The 20,375-nt window shown below is 40.1% G+C and overlaps 1 protein-coding gene across 2 annotated transcripts in view; it reads left to right on the top strand.

The window, feature by feature from the left end:
* The window catches only part of CRACD (capping protein inhibiting regulator of actin dynamics), a 77,581-nt gene that overhangs the window by 11,622 nt on the left and 45,584 nt on the right, over positions 1 to 20,375 (top strand). The window contains exons 2-3 of one of the 2 annotated variants that reach the window (XM_088524691.1): positions 6,503 to 6,645; positions 17,822 to 17,893. In XM_088524691.1, the coding sequence (XP_088380817.1) occupies positions 17,869 to 17,893 (25 nt within the window). In that variant the 5' untranslated portion in view covers positions 6,503 to 6,645; positions 17,822 to 17,868. Of the gene's footprint in view, positions 1 to 6,502; positions 6,646 to 17,744; positions 17,894 to 20,375 lie in introns of those variants that run through there. The other variant, XM_088524692.1, reaches the window with a different exon arrangement.

Genomic DNA, 20,375 nt, shown 5'->3' with positions numbered 1-20,375 from the left:
AGGTGGTGGCGAGGTGCACAGCCAGCTCTACCTGAGGAGGATCTAAACCACTTTAAAAAACTCACTGATCTGAGAGAGTTTGCAACTTCAAACTTCATCCAGTCCCACAGGCACACACAAAATCACATTTTACGTTTTTACAAAAACAAACAAAAAAAAGCTTCAAATTTTGAACAAAAATCTCCTTGCCCTACTCATGTGAATGAGCCAGGAATCAAGTTGGGCTGGAGCAGCTGTAGCCACGGGCGGTGGAAGGTGAGGGAGCAAGGCTGAAAACTGAGGATGGAGCCCTGAAGAGCTGGGCAGCTGCCGAGTGCGAGGAGGTAGTCACTGTTGCTCCAGCAGGCTGGAAGGAATGGTGGTTGCTTGAGGAGCATTTCTGAGCAAACATTTGGTCCCTGTCTCCCTCAGGCTATTGCTGCAGGCCACAAGTTGGACTTCAGTGGTCGGTGTTAACTGCTTTGTATCATTTATCAGCTTAGATGTAATGACTATTTGTCTGTTTTTGCAGAGAACAAAATGTGTGCTACTCATCCTGTTTAATGATTCACTCCAGGCAAGCCTTGGATGAAAAGAAGACTTGAATTAAGGCCGGGATTCCCCTCTTAATTATTGAACTGTACGCTGTCGGGTCCTCGGGAGCTTTTTACTTTTTGCTGCTGCTGATCTGTGGTAGCTGAGGTAAAAACCCAAAGTCTGTCAAAGGGAATCTGCTGCAGCATGAAGATGGATGCTGCAGAGGTTCTCAGCGCGCTCGTGCGTGGCGCTGCTGACTAGAAGGCTGGCAACCTATGGAACAGGCTATTTTTATGCTTCCTTAGTTACCCAGGAATGAGGTTGCTCGGTTTGTTAATGATTTATGCATATTTAGTGCCTTTTTCAGAGGGCTTCCAGGGCAGCTGGCAAATTTATTTATGCACCAGAAAGCACCTGAAACAGATTGTTAGTGACTTCTCTATAGATAGAGAAGATAGTCACAAGGAGCTTCCCTCCTTCTATTCTTGGATGCCCACCAGGGTTAAGCATAATTAATGCATGAGGCTTGTGCTCTCAGTGTGCTTTACAGTGTGGGATTCTTCAGGAATGCGTTTCTAAGGCTTTTCCGTTTCTTTTCTCCTTCCAAATTCTCCTGACACTTTGAAGATTAGTGGCAAGGCCTGAACCTTTAGCTCACATTGAGCAGGATTATTCTCCCCCCGCAACTTTATAGCCCTGTTTAGGTTAAGCTGTGCTAGAGGAGTGCTCTCTAACACACTGCAGCACCCTGTGCGGGCGGATGGAAATCTTGATTCGGCTGTCGTTCAACATCATTGCTACAACATTGCCACGTGCCAACACATGGCAAGAGTTCACCAGTTTTCTTACTGCAGCGCCACTGAGCTCTGCTAATGCTGGATGAGTTTTCCCCAGGTCAAACATGCAGGTTAAAAAGTTTTATTTTCCCACCTGTGTGTTCCCCAGGGTCTTTGGAAGCAATTTTGCCTGTGTGATGGTGGTTGATCCCCCACGGTGCTGAAGTGAAGCGGGGAATGCAGGGGGGAGCTGGGCACACCGCTGCGACGTGGCCATGCGAGCCCTGCAAAGGCCGCATTTCTCCTGAGCGGGCCCCACAGGTATTCTGAGACTTCTGGCTTCCTGGTGTAGCTGATGGAAGCCACCTCCTCACTCAGTCTTTGCAGGCCTTCGAGTTTTGTCTTTACAACTTTGACTGGAGAGATGACTTTGTAAAGTTAATTGGCCTGATCCAGAAAACTCCTGTCAGCAGCAATTGCTCTGCAGACCTGTCAAGGTTTATCCAGTTTTATCCCATTTTATTCATTTTCTTGGTTGACTCGTGATTAAAAAAAAAATCCTTTTCGTTTTTCGTACATGTGGAAATTGTCTTCTCTGTTTCTTCTCTATGTCGGATGGGCAGGAGAGTAACAGTGGTTAGCAGGACCAAAGAAAATGTGGGAGAGGTTTTTTTTTTTTTTTTTTTATATATATATAAAAAAACCCCTCAACCTCATTGTTAGAACGTACTGTGCCTTGTTACTAAAACAGCTTGTGTATTTCTTAGAGCCTATTTCCTAAACCTGACAATGCCAGACTGTTTTTATGAGTTCTAATATTTTTCATAGCTGACAAATCATTTCCAAGCTCTTATCTAGTAAGTGGTTTAGGAGAAAACTGTTTTATTGATATTCTGTGCATGTCTACATAGTTCAAAGACTTTAAATATTATTAATTAGTTATTTTAATTATTATTAATTAGTTATTAATTTGAAGATAGTTTAAAAGTGCGCTAAAGCTCTTTCTTGGTGCAGGTTCTCGAGAAAACATGTGATTTATAGAAGGATCATCATGGTCTTGCTCATGTTACAAAACACTTGAGTCGCTGCTTTCTGCATCTTAACTGAGCCATCTCCATGCTCTACTTTTTTCATGCCTTCCTGATACTGACTTTCTCTGAGAAGCACTTTTTTTTCCTGTCTTCAAATCAGAAGCTTCCTTTGCATCAAAAAGAAAGTATTCTGAGAGTAATGTTGGTTATGTTTACTTGTGGGATACCGAACATATTATTTTCCTTGGAGAGTATTAGCTTAGCTACCTGAGAAGCTGGAACACTCTCCTTGAAGAGCAGACTCTGTGGCCATGAATAGCTATATTGATAGACGGGGGGAAAGAAATAGTAGGGTCTTTTACTGCTAGAAATATTTGATGGTTTGCCATGCTTAATTACCTGCCTGGTCTGCCTGGCATGGCAGGGTAACAGCCCTGTGGGTTATGCACAAGAACAACCATTGTCTGAGAAGCTGAGAATAGACCAGTGGGTCAGTTTACCTCTCGTAACTCTAGTGAAATGGTAGCTATTTTCAGGGAACTGCTTTTATAATGGCCATCTTTTTTCTGTTACAGGGTTGGGGATTAATAGCATTTCTTGAGGTAAAATGTAGATCGTGAAAAGGTGGAATACAGAACATGGAGCCAGCTCTGTGCCCTGGCACAAGCGGGAGGAATTACAGCAGCTTCTGCTTTCCCAATTGCCATTCCAGCTAGGTTTTTATGGGCTCTGGGACCTTGCATCTTTGCTTTTGTGTGTTAATTATTATGTGAGATACAGTAATTGGGCCTAATATATGCACAGTATGCATCTGCTTAGCTCTTTATGCTGGAAATGGGCGTTTCCAATATTGCATTGGATTTTATGGCTGCTTTTGAAAGACATAATTTAGAATAGCTTCCTGAAAGAAGCTTTCAAGGACCACATCTTCCATATTGGTCTGTATATTGGAAATTACATTTCACTGAAATGTTTTGCTGAGCTGCTGTCCCCTCTTTTTCTCCTGAAAGGGATCAAGAATTTATTTGATATAAGGAATACCCTTTCTGTTTGCTTGTTACAAACAGATCACCTCTGGGAATGTTTTGTGTGTTTACTCCTAAGTGTTGATTGTACTTAAATTTCTTGTTCTTGCACCTTGAACAACATCCTGGAGCTCAAAGTCCTTCAGATCCCAGAGTTCAAAGTCATTCAGATTCTGATCTTGAAGACCAATAAACAAATTCAAAGATCATTTTGGTGCTCACGTGCCTCAAACTTTTAACTACCCAGATGAAAATCGACCCTGTCACCCGTGGATTTACTGCTTCTGTTGAAAGGCATGCAAGGTAATAGAAGTGAAGTCTGTCAGTGGCAGCAGGTTCTTTATCGCGAAGGCGTTGAACTCCTGATGCATCTGCTGGCCACAGCCATCCCCTAAGGAAGGGGCAGGAAGGGCAGGGAAACCCATGGAATTAGCAGCTGGTCCCACTATAGGGTGGTTCTCTGCTCGGCCAGTTGGCAGCACTGCCAGAGAGACTCTGCTGGCAGGGACTTTTGGCTGCACGTAGGTTTTAAAGATAAGGACTAAGAGATGTCTTTGGGCTCACAGTTGTTCTTTGGTGGGACTTTTTTAATGAAAAGTAAATATATTCTTAGCTGTTTTGCCAGAACAGCTTTGACCTGAGGCCCTGTTGCAGGTTACAGAGTTTCCACATCCAAACTCTTGCAAATGCTATTTCCAGTGCTGTGTCTTGTGTGTATAAACAAGAGGGTAATGCGGTGTGTATACGTGAAATTCAGATTTGATGTGTATAAGGCGGAACTAAATCTTGTATATGCACAGGTAACAGTGTTGAGGAACTTCATAATTGACCCCGGGTATGTGAATACCTGTTTGTGGTTTTTGGTAGTTTGTTTTAGCAATTTGGCTGCCAGGAGCTCAGGATGCTTTCCTACTGCCTTTTTCTTTTTTCTTTTTTTTTTTTCCCCCCCCCCCAGATTTCATTCACAGAGCTGTCCTTGAAGACACCATAAACACTGAGTAGTGCAGAGTGAGCTGTGCAGAAATTGTTATTTTTCAGCTTGAACTGGCTTCAGTTTCTTCCAGGTTCTAGGATTAGCACCATCTGCATCGCTTGTGTTGTGGCAACCTGAGAGCACCTATGAGTGCCTAACCATGGGCTTCAGCAGGAGCTGAGTGTTTGGGCTAATAATCCCACACTTCAATACCCACAAACTGCTGGCGAGCTGTTCCCTTGCAATTGAACAATGTATTTCATCCTCATTTTATCTGCTGGAGCCTGATTCTACATGGTTTCTGCAGAATAGTCCCATTTCTGTATGCCCGAGGATCTAAGTGAGTGGACGAATGAGTATACAAGTACTTCTTAAAGCTTCTTACAGTTTAGCAATAGGATAGTTCCTATAAAATTGAGTTTGATGCTTGCTTTTGGTTGTATGTAAAAATGAAGCATAACAATGCCTCTACCAAAACTTGTCCAAAGTGTCCAAAACCTTTACGTTGCACTTTTGTTCAAAACTGCAAAATTAGTATCAAATTTTGAAATGTAAAACTAAAAAATGGGAAAAAAACAGAAGGGAAGGCAGTTTGAAAAACTAGTTCTGTTGCTTTGTGCAATTTTATTGCTTGTTTTCATCTCTGTAAAAACTTCCTGTAATGCAGCTTGTTCAGAGAGATTACTGTAGCTTGAGCTTTTTTTTTTTTTGTAATAGCTTTTTTCCCCCATAAAAAAAACCTTTTTTTACTTTTTGCCAGAAAAATAATTAAAGCTTATTTGTACAGAGTCTAGTTGATCAAAGTAAGGTAAGTTCTCATTTTGGTTGTTAGAATTTGTTAGATTTTCCTCTGAGAAACTAGAGCCAAATACTGCATTTTTAATTCAGCTAAAACTACTTTGAAAACAGTAACATCTTTTTCTTGAGATATAATTGATTTGGAACTGCAGGACATGGCTGTTTGGAAGGAAAAATAAAAAAGTGATACTGTTTCACTAGTTGGAAAGGCCATTTTGTACAAAATTCTTTCGGAGAGAAATAGGAAGGTAATGAAAATCTCTATTTTTTTAATGAAAGAGTTGAGATGTTTTTCATAGAATCATAGAATCATAGAATGCTTAGGGTTGGAAGGGACCTCTAGAGATCATCTAGTCCAACCCCCCTGCACACGCAGGGACACCTAGAGCACGTGGCACAGGACTGCGTCCAAGCGGGTTTTGAAGATCTCCAGAGAAGGAGACTCCACAACCTCTCTGGGCAGCCTGTTCCAGTGCTCTGTCACCCTCACTGTTAAGAAATTTTTCCTTAAGTTCCTATGGAATTTTTGATGTTTCAGTTTCCGGCCATTTCCTCTAGTCCTATCAGTGGCCACCACTGAAAAGAGACCATGACCGTCCTCTGCACTCCCTCCCTTGAGGTATTTATATACACTGATCAGATCCCCTCTCAGCCTTCTCTTCTCCAGGCTGAACAGGCCCAGCTCCCTCAGCCTCTCCTCATAGGGCAGATGTTCCAGGCCCCTGATCATCCTTGTGGCCCTGCGCTGGACTCTCTCCAGCAGCTCCACATCCCTCTTGTACTGTGGAGCCCAGAACTGGACACAATACTCCAGATGCGGCCTCACCAGGGCTGAGTAGAGGCGCAGGATCACCTCCCTCGACCTGCTGGAGACGCTCTTCTTAATGCAGCCCAGGATTCCATTGGCCTTCTTGGCCACGAGGGCACACTGCTGCCTCATGGTCAACTTATCATCCACCATGACACCCAGGTCTTTCTCTGCAGAGCTGCTCTCCACAAGGTCGGTCCCCAGCCTGTACTGGTGTCTGGGGTTATTCCTCCCCAGGTGCAGGACCTTGCACTTGGCCTTGTTGAATTGCATGAGGTTTTTCACCGCCCAGTTGTCCAGTCTGTCCAGGTCCCTCTGGATGGCAGCGCAGCCCTCTGGGGTATCGGCTACTCCTCCCAGTTTCGTGTCATCAGCAAACTTGCTGAGGGAGCACTCTGTGCCTTCATCCAGGTCATTGATGAATAAATTGAACAGGACTTTTTGATTAAAAGATGTGGTAGATAGGGATTGTTTAGCTGAAAAGCAGCCTTTTAAGAGGGGAAAACAAAAATAATAGTCTTATGATGGGCTCATGAAACATTAACTAAATTTTTTTCTTTCCCTTTTGTGTCTAGAAAGTCTGGGAGAAGAATATTAGCCACCGGTCCCTAGGAGCATATCCTGCTTTCTGCAACCCTACGCTAAAGAAAACTCCCCCTTTCAGAGTGAGAGGAAGGTAGTGTGAAAGTGAGGAACAGCACAGTCCACCTTGAAAAAGGTAAGGAAATATTTTTCAGCTTATTCCTTAAGGAGGGATCACATAGATTATGTCTTCTTTTAGCAACTCATTACTGTGGAGAAAAGAGAAGTGAGAATGTAGATTACAATTGACTAGTAAAATATTTATTCTAACTTGCACGCCATAACTTTTAAACAGAAAAAAAAAGCTTTTTGGCATTAAAGGAAGAAGAGTAATGCATGTGTTACTGTTTCAGAACTATTTTTGTATTATTTTACTTGAAAGAGAAAAGAAACAAAAACTATTGTGCACAAAAGAAAATGTTTTCTTTCAACTATTAAAGATATTCTTGTCAAATCTTGCAGAGATTTATGTACTCTCCAGCCTATTAACCTTCTTTGTTTTGCCAGCACGGATGTATTGCCTGTTTGTAGAATGCTGCCACTGAGGATTTGTGCTAAGTAATAACCTATCATTTAGGCCCTATCAGAACACATATGTATTGTTTTCTTTACTGCAAGGGTTTTGACTGAGTGATCATTTGTCAAATATTTCAATTGATACTTCCTTGGACACTGAAGTGCTAACAAGTGTTGGAAGAAGCTGAAATCAGCTAAAAGCTCCTGAATTGCAAATGCTTCCTCCAAAAGGCAAATGACAGCAGAAGAGCATAAATGCCTTTTTTTTTTTTTCCTCACACAAAAAAATAATGTTGGAATTATGAATTCCATGGCATTCAGGAATGTTGTGCTGAAACAAGCATGTTCATCAGTGACTTCATCTGAAGCATCCTATCCAATTTGAAGATAAGGCAACACGAAAGCTATCATGAATTTGCTTTGGTTATAGTTGCAGCTAAAGCACAAATGTTCTTCAGTGTGTTCTAGTGTTCGGTCTGTTTAGAGTGCTTGAGCATTCAGTGTGTGATATCAAGGCACAGTGAATTTCTGTAAAATTGGGTAAAATACAGGAATTATGCTGCACTTTCAGAAAGTGCACTCAGTTGCTTGAGGAATCTCTCCTGTCTAACCAATCTCATTCTGTAAATTAGAAAATTTACAAAAAATCTTACATGAATAATGACTATTTTCTGTATGGCTGATGTGTTACATGGAAAGAGAATGAATAAAAGATAGGTATCATTGACAACTTCTCTTAAATGCTTATTTGAAATATGCTTGCTTATGATTAAGAAAAGCATCTCCTTTTTTCTTCAAATAGTCCTCGTTGTGAAGTTATTTTTCTAAGTGCTTAGTTGTGAGATGTTGCCCGTGAATGGATTACAGGCAGGATGCTTGCTTATTTTTTTGAAACAGGAAGATGCCAGTTGTGCTACCACCAATGGAAAGTGCTCTGTGAATGCGGAATATTTCCTAGCTGCTCTAACTTCACATTTTCATGACATTTGTGTGTAAGGCTTGCAGTTTCTGAGCCATCTTCTGTTCCTTTAAATAGACTTCATTTATGCTGGCAGCGTGGTAGCTTTTCAAATAGCAAGTTTTTTTTTTTTCCTTTGCCTAGCCTCAATAAAAGCCTGTGGCTTAAAATACAAATATTCCAGGAGTAGACTATGAGAGTGGCAAGATAAAATATCCAGATTGGCTAATACGCATTTCATAAATACAATATTCAAGACATATATTTCTACATAGAATTTGCATATGATTTTTGTTCTAAAAGAGTTAAAGTCAGTTTTTTCCTACAGTGTACCCAGTGTTCTTTCATAACCCGCCTCCATATTTCGTTGTTAGAATATGCTGTTTTTTGCTGCAGAAAATAGGAGAAAGACATTAAGAAGGAATATTTTGTATGATGAGAATTTGCTTAATGCATATGTTTCTCTTCATTGTAAATTATCTGTGTATGTTATGTTAGTTTTTGAACAGCTGCTTTAAGTCCAATTCTTGTATTTGTTTTAATATATATATTTTCAAATTTTCTAGGTTTAAATGCCTATAGCTTTAGGCTGATATTTACTGATTGGTCCTGGCCTGCTGTCCAAAGTCTTCAATTTTCCATCAAGCATGGCTTTTGTTTTCATTGCTCAAATAACTGAGAATAGAAAAACCTTTGTTCTTTTCTACTTTACTAACATTTCTGATTTCATTTGTATCATTTCAAGCAGCCTTTTTTCCCTTTGTCCATTAATCTCTTTTTTCCTTCCTTTGCCTCTCTTGCTCTTTACGTTTATTCAATTCAGATTTCCTTCTTTCAGTAGCTGAGATCTCCAGATGCATTTGCTGCTGTGGCTTTTTCAGCTCACTGGGTGCCTCTGGCTGCCAGGGCAGGGAGCTGATAGGGTTTTGTGTCCCGGAGCTTGGCCGAGGGGCTCTGTGCTGGCACGCCGTGGGAAGGAGCCATCTGAAAAGAACAGCCGCATTTATTGCAGCCACGTGCAAGGGGCCTTCCCCATCTTGCCTTAGATTCCATGTGTTTGTCCTCTTCCATAATGAAGGAGGAACAACCAAGAAGATGACTTGAGAGCTGCAACCTCTGAATGATTTTTATGGCTAGTTAGGATATGGCATGTTAAGCACCCTGCTGGATATTGACATACTCTGTGTACTATGTTCATAGCTTTAAATTTTTACTCTGCCTTCCCTGGGGCTTCCTCCCTCTCCGTCTGAATGACTCTATTATTCGAAATGTAGCTCTGGGTCTTTCTCTGCTTCTGAAAAGCTGCCCATACATTCTTCACTGTTTTTACTTCCTATTTTGCTATAGGCCTTGATCCTGACAATCTGCACTCTTGCCTAAATTGCAATTGAAAGTAGTTCCAATTGACAAAAGACAGAGCTGTCTTTTAGGCATGGTCTTTCTTTAGCTACATCATCTTAATCGTTATGTAGAAAGGGAAGCTAAATTCTCCTGTTACAGCTGCATGGTACTTTGCACTGTGAGGTCCTGCCAATTTGGTTGATATAATTCAGGGTAGAACAATATTGCATATTGCTGTTTTGTAACTTACCCTTTTTCCACATTGCATATGTTACCATCTAAAAATACCATCTAAAAATAAGACTTCTCTCTCAAAAGAGAATGAATCTGGAGATGAAACAAAAGTATGAAAAAATATCCATCATGTAGGTAATCAGGTATCAATATGAAAGCTCTTCAAGCTTTTAAGCCTCTATTTTAATCTGACTGTACGTTTTACAGAAGGACAAATGCTCTAATTCATGGCTGTCTCACTAGATCTGGAAGGTATAATGTATCATTATGAGTAATACCCCTATGTAACATAGGCAGTAAAAGTATCTCTGTTATTGAGCCTGCTAATTTAATTCTTTACTGCCTGTTGAAATTTAAAGCATGGAAGGCATGCAACTACAGATGGCAATCTGATGAAAGTAATTTTCTGTAAAATTGTTCCCTTGTATTTCTACAGCATTTAGGTAGTTAATACAGAGTTTTGGACTATAATATTGTTAAATCCTATTATATTCTTTAAAATGGTGTTCATGTATTTGTGTTCACTGTATTAGTTTATTGTTTTAAAAAGCAATACTGCAAATATTGTCAAAAATAGGTGGGATGCTGTTAGTTATTTTGTCATCATAGAAGTACGGACAATAAGATGGAAAACTCATTCCACGCAGCATGAGTCTTGCTGGGGAACTCTGGTTCGGTGGAGGTGAGACTGGCAGGTGCTGGTGCATTTTGATATGAAACTCAGCTACAGTTTTCATGTATGAAATGTTTAATAGTGTAATGATTCCTCTACCCTCACCACAATGCTACTACTGCATAGTTCCGAAGAGGCTAAAGCGTAAGACATCTCACTGCAAGAACAGTGTTTTTTTAAAATAAGTTAAATAAGTTTAAAATAAGTTAAAATAAATATGCTATGCTGTACTTCTTGTTTCAGTAACATTCGAAAAAATCCATGGCTGCAGCTGAAAGGGATTCTAACCAAAATGTTCACTCTGAGGTACTGGGTATTGATGATTCAGGTACTGTAAAATTGGTGTTTTGGTTGCAAATTAAAGAGACAGAATCTATTTTCATTTTGTTTACAGGGGAAACCTCTTCCTCATGATTCCCGTAGTGCAGAGAATCTGTTTATGCCAAATAATCTCTACTCTGGTATTGAAAAATGTGGAGTTAACCAGACTAGTCTTGCAGTTGTTTCCTACTGCAGACTGGTCTCCCAGTGTAGTTCTAAGTATTTTTACTGCTAAATATTTTTATTGCTGCAGCAATTTTCAACTTGATTTTGATACACTACGAACCAAAGCACTTTAGAAACTGGCTCCAGGAAGCAATACAGTATTCATTTTACGTTGTCTTTTTTTTTTTTTTTAATTGAGTGAAGGACTCCTCATTTCAGTATGAGCACTTGTCAAGGTGAACGTGCTGACACTTCATCTGTGTATCCCTTTGCTTCATACATGTGAGAAACTCTTCCTTGATCTAAACTTCATCCGGTAACATTTTATCCTATAGAATACCTGTCGCCTCCTGAACAACACTACTGCTTTCATTCCCCTACAGACTTACTGGAAAAGTTAAATACCAAAGAATAAAAGGAAATTATCTTCAAGAATTCAGCAGGTAATCTTTTTTAGCCACAGACTTACAGGATTTCCTCTCTTAAGCACAAGAAGGAAGCTCCCTTAAGGAAATCTTAAGTGATGGAAACGTGGAAAGGAATTTTGAAAAACTAGTTTGTAAGAAAAGCAGTTCTTTTGGGGTTATAGTTCAGGAAGTTTTACTTTTGCTTAAGTGTTATTAAAAAGACTGAAGCATGAAGCATCTTACTCCTTTTCCCTGGCCATGTTCCCAGCTGCCCTCATGGAAACTAGCACCTTCTAAGGAAGCTGGCCCAGTTAACAAGCTAAATAATACCCTTTAAAAATTTGCCACAGACGTGTGAAAGGCACTCATTGTGCACTGTTGCTATATAACTTGTAGTTTGTCTTAGGTACAGAGGAAAAAATATATTGCTTTTGTGATGTCTGTACGAAATTGTAAATGGAAAGCGACTAGGATTCCATCACTTGAAAGAGGGTATGGATAGATACAAGTAATGCATCTGAATGAATACTGAACATTGCTATGGGAATCTTCAACTCATTAAAATAGCCTAAAACATTTCCTGAAAAAAAGAAAAAGCTTCCAGTCCGCAAATAAATCTGACCTGTGTTGAGTGGTAGTTGCAGAAGCTGAAGGTAACAGTGCTTTTGATGGCTTAAATGGGTATCCTGTATCATTTAACAAAACGTTAGGTGAGCAAAATTATCCAAAGATATTTATCATATTAGCACAACAGTGCAGAGCCAGACTCGTGGTCTTTCTTATGACTGTTGGACACTGCTAATGGCAGTGTGGCTGCATAAATAGCATAAACAAATGTCTCCCTTGTGGGGAAAAAAGGTCATTGGTTTTATTATTAGCTGAGTTGCATATGAATTGGGGATTTTCAGGTGCCTGCAGTAAAGGTCAATTTCTCCTTATGGTTTTAAGAAGCTTGGAAGAACTGTGCAGTGATAGCTCTTAAGAATTAAAACACCCTTGAAAGTTGCTCCTATAAATGCCATCATATGATCTGCAGCTAACGTGAACTGCCAGTTTTCTGCAGTTTTCATGACCTTGACTTCAAAAGTCCCAAAAGCCACGATGCAGTGATTTTAATCTTCATTTAGGATTTGTATCTAACTAATCCATTTTAAGTCATTTCTGCCTTCTTTATTTTCCTCCCCTTTATTTTCTTCCCTGTTCTTTTCCTCCAGTCAGCTCACCAGTTTGCCTTAAAGTCCCAGAGTGGATGAGTCAGTGATTTCAATCTGTATCTACTTGGGTACAGTTTCCTATTGGGGATCACAGTATCATGCTATAGCTCAGTAGGCAGTCATGCATTTTGAGTGATTTTGACATGTCAAAATTGCTAATATGTGGTATTGACTGCTGGCACTCTTCTCTGCATATCAGCAAGGTCTAGTCTTTGTGGTCTTCAGAGGCTCGCTTTAAAGGGCAGCTCTTGGCCCCACAGATATTACCAGTTCCACAAATATGCACCCTACGCAATGAAGGAATGACAAGTATATGAAATGAGAGGGTTGAAAAAGCCACCTTACCTGATGAGGAGGTTTTTTGTACTGTCACCACAGCAACAGCAGAGTGCGTGGGGCAGGCGTGAAGACGACGCAGAGATGTTCTTGAAGCATCATAAACGCTGGGTTTGCTCCAAGCTCTGGAGCTGCAACTGTACATTGAGGTCAGGGTCCTTCAATGGGGAGAATGTTTTTCCCCCTCTTCAATTCTCTCTTCACCTAGGAAGCCAGGAGAAAGTCTGAAAAGCAATACTGTTCTGCACTCATGTGTTTTTATACACCACAGCATTGAAAATGCTTCTGTCTCTTTAAAATGATGTGGTATTTTGTGCTGTGCCTGCTGCTGAACCTGAAGTTATTTGAGTGAACAGAATAACTTCTTGTGTGCCAAGGTGTGAGGTGACCTCATTATTCTCAAATCTCTTTCTGTTTTGCAGCACTTTTTACTCCTTTCAACTCTTTCAGCTGCTGTGGTGTTTATGTTTCTGCTCTGTGGCTGTGTAACAGAGTTTTTTTTTTAAATGTCACAGTCATGGCAACCTCAATTGGTTAACTGAGGCAACGTGGCAGAAGTTTAGCAGCTCATAGATGAGACAGTAACAGAGTAAAATTGCAGCAGGTTTGTGGCTTAATGAGAGAAAACCTGGCATCTGTCCCTTCTCATTTTGGTAAAACATCTGGTCAAGGTAGTTTAGTTGTGAATCACTAGGATGCTGGTTAACAGGAGAGATGCTTCTTTCCAACCAGGAGTTCTGGTAAAGGCCTTCAAGCCACCTTGTCTTTGCCTACACCACGTCAGTGCTTCAGAGAGGTGGTGCACTGACAACTCTCATAAACTGAGCTCTCTGCTTACCCTGGGACCAGCTCTGCACGGGGAGATGGTGCTTCACAATCCATGCTCGCTCCTGGGGAGAGCTGCACATCCCCTTGGAGTCTCTGGTCCTCTCAGTTCTCTGCATTTCTGCATTGCTGTTGGTACCACTCACCTGGGGCACTTGTCCTCTAGTGAGGAAGCTGAAAAACGTTTCTCCCAGTTCCCTCGGTGGGCACCAGGCAGCCGTGCTGGTCGATACCAAATGGAGTTTGTTTGGGCTAGCAGAATACAAGCGGATGACTGTAAATTCCCTAGGAAATCCCACACTTTATCAGATTTGTTTTCAAATTTTTGATGTGACCCTCCACGTTTAAAGGGAAAGGAGACATAAGAGTCCAACTGTGTTGCTTTGAGAGCTCCCGTTATTGCCTCAGAGTAGTTCCCAAAGGGAACAGTCTGTCTAAATAATACATTCCATCTTTTGCATCATTAGTTGTAATTTTGAAACTTTCTGGCTTCTCCTGAAGTGATTTTTTTTGCCTAGTTTATTATATTTCACTGTCCTTTATTTGGTTTCTCTTAATAGCTTCAATATTTTTCACTAACTTTATGTAGCTTGGAGAACTTGACTACATTGATAACTTGGACTTATTTAACCAGCAGGTAAGTCTGATGACTGAACATGTTTCTTTTGTAAAAGTCTAGCTTCCATTTGGAATATAAGATTGCACTAATAACCTATAATGCCTCAGACTTAAGGTAATCTATAATAGAAGAAAAAGTACATTTTTGTTACAGTAAAACAAGAAATACACATATTTTTAGATATCAATGTTTAAAAAGGTCTTTGCAATCCCACTGTTTTGATTGCCCATTATATCCAAAATAAGTCAAGATGAAATGTGAAACCAGCCAAACTGGTGAAAAGGAAAACAAATTCCCATTTGGCATCAATTAAAGTATTTCTGACCATATATTTGTGAATTCTCCTTATTGCTGCTCCTTCTAGCACCAGTTTCAGTTGCACTGTCTTTCCTGTGTTATGGATTTTTCGAAAAGCTGCTTCAGGATTTTTCAGCTGCCTCCAGTTCAGCAAAGTGATGGGTTTAGTTTATTGTCGTGACTAAATCCTATTGAAAACCCATGAAGAAGTTCCAGAGGTGCTCAGCTCCTTCCTTGAAGTTTCCTAAACATCATACTTAGATTATTTTTTTTCCCAGAGATGCCTCCATTATTCTGAACAGATGAAAATCTGCCTCCCAGCCTAGCCTGAGAAATTCTTGATCTACGCTATATTTTTTTGTATTGACATCAGATCTGTGGAGTTTATATGGAGACAGAGGAATACCTAGAGAAAAAAGGACTTAACAAAGCCCTTGTGAAGAGGCTATGCCCCCTCATAAGGGGATGGGGTGGAGAAAATGTGCATGGAGCATGTTGCCTCTGCCTGGGAGGTGTGAAAATCCACTCTTTTTCAGGGAATCTTTCGAGGAAGCCCAAGGAGATGCTTTAGTAGATCTGGATAATCTAGACTACAGATAGGATATTTGTCTGTCTCCTTTTCAGATGTCGTGCATGTGACTTCCATGCCCAGCAACAGAAGTTAATTATTCTGTGCAGAAGGAAATATAACCTTTTACATGTCATAGCTCACTTCAACCGTTAAAACCTACTTTCATGTAAATCAATGGAGAAAAAAATATTTTCTTCTCTCTTTAAACTTTGACTGTACAGAGAATTTACTCAATTTGCCTTTTAATCCTCCTTTATTGAATGTTTTGATATGTAAGAAAAACTAAGTTTCAACTTTCACTCCTGCTTAAATAACTAACCAGGGAAAGGTTGTGCCATTGGTGACAAACAGATGCAGGGAGGGGATGGTAGTTTCTAACCCTTTGTCATAGAAGACTTCTCTACTCCTGCTCTTCCTATCTGTTGTCTGAGTGATTTTGTGGCTTTTTTGCTCTTGCAAAAAGTTGTTTGATAACCTTGTGGGATGATTAACGCTGCACTAATAGTCCCTGACTTCGAGATTGTTTCTGCTGTCCTAGGTCCTGGTCGTTCAGATAGCAGTACCAGATCATGGGCTACAACAGAAAAACAAACTGGTGCCAGATTTGAATATGAGGTGCTTCTAAGAGCTAGCTCTTCACATTTGCCCTTTTCAGTATTGCAATGTTCATCTGTTGTTTTCCAAGCTGAATCTCCATTGCAGGGTTTGAGATGATGGAACTGCGAGAGACTTGGAGAGCTGCAGAACATCTCCAGAAGAGCAACCACAGTTGCATCCATAGATCATTTAATTGAATGACCATACCACTCCTCTGGTGAATCCTGAGCCTTGCCATAAGCTCTTATGGTCCAAATTAATCCTGCCTTGCTGGCTCCTAGGAGATGATGCTAGGTCTATGTGTAGTTCTGTAGAAGGAGAGCTTGAGTGGGGCTGGGTAAAGTGAATCTATTTGCTTTAGGGAACCTTGTTCCCTCAAGCAAAGTTGCTGAAACTGAGGAAGCAGTTCTTCTAGGAGGGTCAAAATGCCGTGCATTTTGTCAGACCAGAGTAGTTTTTCCTTCCTTTCTTTTTCTTTCTTTTTTTTTCCCTCATTTCTTTTTTCTCCTTTCCTTTTTCTTTCGGCTCTTTTTAATTAAAAATGAAATTGGGTGAAAGTCATTCTTTCAGATTCTGAGAAAATTTCATTAATGAAATAAAATGTGTCCCTAAAGATAGAAGTTACTAAAATTATTATTAAACATAATCAAGATAAATCTGTGGAGAAATTTGGCAAGAGATATTTCAGAAGGTTAGGGGTATAGTAGAATTATTACTCCAACTTTTTGTCATCATCTCTTTTTTTATCCTCATCTCTTATATTCACTTCCATCCCATTTATCTGCCTATGTTTTGGGGGAGTGATTGTCAGTGTGTCTGTGTTTTCACAATTTAGCAAATTAACTCCACTGAGTAGCTAGAGTTTCTTAACTGTTTCTCCAAATAAGCTAATAATATGTATTTAATTGACCTTGCAGAGAGAGATTCAAGAAATCCTATCTTTCTGAATGCAGTTTGTACAATGGATTAATTAAAATTCTGCTCTGTTAAAGGCTTTATCTTACTTAGTTCAGAAGTATCCACGCTAAGAGCCTGTGATTAAACCGTCGGATGAACTTGTTTTGCTTTCACATTAAGAAGATACAATCTTCCTGATAGACCCTGGGTTTTGAGCAGAGCACTTTTTGGTTCAAATACCTTCTGGATGTAAAGGTCATTTTAGCCCTTGTTGTTGCTGATTATTTTTCTTTGGGTAAAACCTGTGAAATATATAATATTAATCACAGTGAAAGACTTGAAAAGAGAACACTAAAAAGGAATGTTTTGTACAGGATTTTACTACACCAGAAGCTCTTCTGAGTCCTGGGAGATAGGAAAACTAGACCACTTATTTATATGCCAAGTCTGGGAGCCTAGCTCTAGAATGCATTATTTTTTCTTTAAGTCATGTTTGCAGAGACCTGTTCATGGAAGACTAAATTCTCTGTGACAGGAGCTACTGAAGCCCTAGGGAGAGTGATCCAGAGCACAGAGAAGTACTTCGGTTCAGATTGGGGTGTTTTTAGAATTACATAGTGTAGTCTTGGTTAGGTTTTGTATTCAGAACTTCCTTGCTTTCTTAAAAGAAACAACAACGATGCACTTCCTTCTACGTAGTTGATGCAGACTGCTTAACTCTTATCTTGGGTGCATGGTGCTATAGGCTGCTTCAGAAAATCTGAGTGCCGAGCACAACTTTTCTTGGAAAATAGAAGCCCTCAGATTTCAAGATTTTATTATTGACATTTAATTCCTCTTGTAAAGTTGAAAACATAGATGATAACTAATGACTGTGTTTTTTCTGGCTTTTTAAAAATTGCTGGTGCTGGTTCATAGCACCTGTGAAGAGATGTGCTCCATATGCGCCGTATTGTCCTTGTGGAAAAGGTAAGGCGTTTTGGCCTTCTGGCTGGGGAAGATTGAGCAAAAAGTAGCTGTATAAATTGATGCAGCTAATGAATGCCGCATGAAAGGTGAGTCAGTCTTACTGATCAATATGCAGTCACCTTAACTTTTACTTAGCTAAAGCCTCCATTAGCACTTTTTCCCTGGAAACTACTGTTTCGGAAGGACTTTAGAGGAGGAAGGGTTCAATAAAAGCAGTGTGTCGAAACGTTTGCTGGGCGTGATTTGTAAGGCTGTTCCTGCGAGCTTGTGTTCTCATTACAGTCTGTCCTTCAGAGTTCTCTTAAAACCAGCAAAAAGTACCAAGCAAACTCTTCTCTTTGGTGATTTTCAGGGCTTTTGTTTCTTCCTCAGAGAAGATCAAGTCTGGAGTTTCTCTGACTTCGTCTGAAATTGTAGGGATGATCAATTTGTTTAAGAAACCTTGTAAGTACTTGACTGATTCTGTAGCGTACGAAGCACCTGATGTCCTGTCATTTGAAAGCTCATTGTTAATTTCTTGTGGCTTATTCTGGAATACTTGGAGCGGGGAGCTGGCTGAGGGGGAATGTGCTGTGCTTTTTGTTTCCAAGCAGGAGCTGCTGCTAATTTCGTGTGTGCTGCTTTCGTCCATTTTTATGGGAGTTGTAATAAACAGCATGCGTGTGAAACAGAGTCACAGGCCAACCAAAGAGGTTATTCAGTGGTTTTGCAGGTAATTCCCTGTAGCATCACTGGGAGATATCTGCACGGCACGCCGTGGGAAAACTGTCTTCCCCTAGTTTATGATGCTTTTCAAATACAGAGCTTTTCCTTAGCTTTTGCAATGGTCCTTTTAACCTGTGAGAGTTTAGAATTTATGGATTTGAATTTTGAAGTAAATATTAAAGTATGTGTTAATGAAGGATCATCCTCATTTTTTTCAACACTGCCAAAAAGTTTGCTATTTTTTAAGCTTTCTACTGTAGTTCTAATGTCGATTGATTTTTCTGTATTAATTGTCAAATATTACCATCTTTCAGTTGCACTGATTCGAATTTGCGTTAATTTCTTGTATTGGATTTACAGAGATTATTTTACAAATTCAGTATGTATTTGAGCTAAATGATACGAATGGACTCAAGCAGTATTGAGTTTGTACCTGTGTGTAAATACCAAGCATGCAACAAAGCAGAGATGCTGCATTGATGTAGTGTCCTGTTTGCCTTGGTGGTGGTTTTGGGGGGTGATGGAGGAGGGAGTTACCAAATTGTTTGTACTGTATAAGGTTTGCTTTCAACAAAAGCCAATGGTTGTTATCTTAAAACGAGAAAAGCACATCATAGGCCTGTTTCTCTTCAGAAATAAATAGTATCTGTGTTTCCATTAGAGTATATGATGTTCCACGTGAGGTTGCAGTATTGGTAAAGTATCAAGACGGGAAGAGGCTCTTGCTGGATTCACTGACTGCTGATTGCAAAAAGACAGCGAGGCCCAGGGTGCCTGGTGGCTGGGTCAGGCTTTCTGCCAGGGAGATAAAGGAGACCTTAGGGAATGCCATCAATTCCTTGCTTCTCAGCAAGTTATTTAATCAGCTGTAATTAGACATTTAAGGGATGGAAGAAGTAGGAAGACTTACTTAGCACTATTGAGGAATTCATGTGGGAAGGAGAGACAGAAGTGTTTGAAATACCTGGCTAGCTCTCTGTTGTCATCTGTTAATCATTCATACATCCCTTTCATTTGTATTTTGTCGAGAGCAGCAGAGTAGGCTTGAAAATATAAAGAAGCTCTTAGCTTCCTTTGGGAGAGAGTAGGAGTACAACATGTCCATTCAGTATGAAGGAAAGAATTTACTTGTGTGAAGTCTTGAGACTTTTTTTAGTGTTCTTTTTGTAAGCAGCTTCACCAGTGGAATGGTGGGAAAGAAACTGCTTTTCTCTTATGTGGTTTTCACACTTGTATTAACTGTTATTAGTTGTATAATAACTAAGCTACAAATTCCAGAGCTGGATTTTCCCAGAATCTAGTGCCTGCCTAGTTTTAGAAAAACACTTGCTGTAATCTTACCATCAGATGAACGGAACATCGCTGTCTTGTCTTATTCTGGTTTTTGTGGTTGATCATTGGCCAGTACTGCTGTAAGGACTTGAAAATCTCTGGCAGCTGTGGAGGGAGGTTCTTACTGCTACATCAGGTCTCTGAAAGTCCCAGTTATTGTTTTGGGAAGCCTGTGTCCACAGCCACCTTCTACTTCACTAGAGAAAGGGATGACTAAAATGTATGTGTTTTCCGTGGGCATCAGAGTTCTGTGGATGAGATTTGAAGTAGAAGGGTAGGGGGAAAGCTGCAGCCTGGCAGCCTCTTTTAGCTGAGGAGAGCAGTGAGAATTTAGCATGCATTACTTGTCTTGTTTGCAGGAACGTGCACCTGTGCTAGGACTTTGTTTTACCTTCTGTCCCTTTTCTATTCTAGAAAGTTTTTCTTTTCTATCTATCCTAGGCTTTGGAACTTCCTCAGAGAAAGCAACTTTTTCTCTCAACATAGTAGAGAGAATTTTGAAAATATTATGCTGGTAAATACTGTTTCTATTGTCTTACTTGGGATATTCGTTCATTTTTAATCACTTCAGAGAACAATTACGAATGTTCATAAGAATTAGCAGAATTCCTAAAGGTGATATCATAAACACAGATGTATCCACAGGTACTCTAGGAAGCATGGCAATCTTTTTATACTAAGAAAATGAAGTTTTAGTAATTCATAGGTGGAGACAGCCCCTAACTGGCTAGCTCGGTACTTTGCAGGGAAGGTATTTGTTATGTAGCTTTGGTAAGATTGCTTTCTAGGGCCCTTCTCTTGCAATGCCTGTCCCCATAGGTTGGGACTGAGTTTCAAATTATACCTCTGTAGCTCGATCAGACCCACTGCCTTTGGAAGTGGGACACTC

This window comes from Tinamus guttatus, unplaced genomic scaffold, assembly GCF_059628265.1.
Source record: "Tinamus guttatus ecotype Peru unplaced genomic scaffold, ASM5962826v1 Tinamus_guttatus_pri_ptg000213l, whole genome shotgun sequence".
In the NCBI taxonomy this organism is placed as follows: Eukaryota; Metazoa; Chordata; class Aves; order Tinamiformes; family Tinamidae; genus Tinamus; species Tinamus guttatus.
Note: the sequence above shows the minus strand (reverse complement) of the source record. Positions and strands in the feature narration are given on the sequence as shown.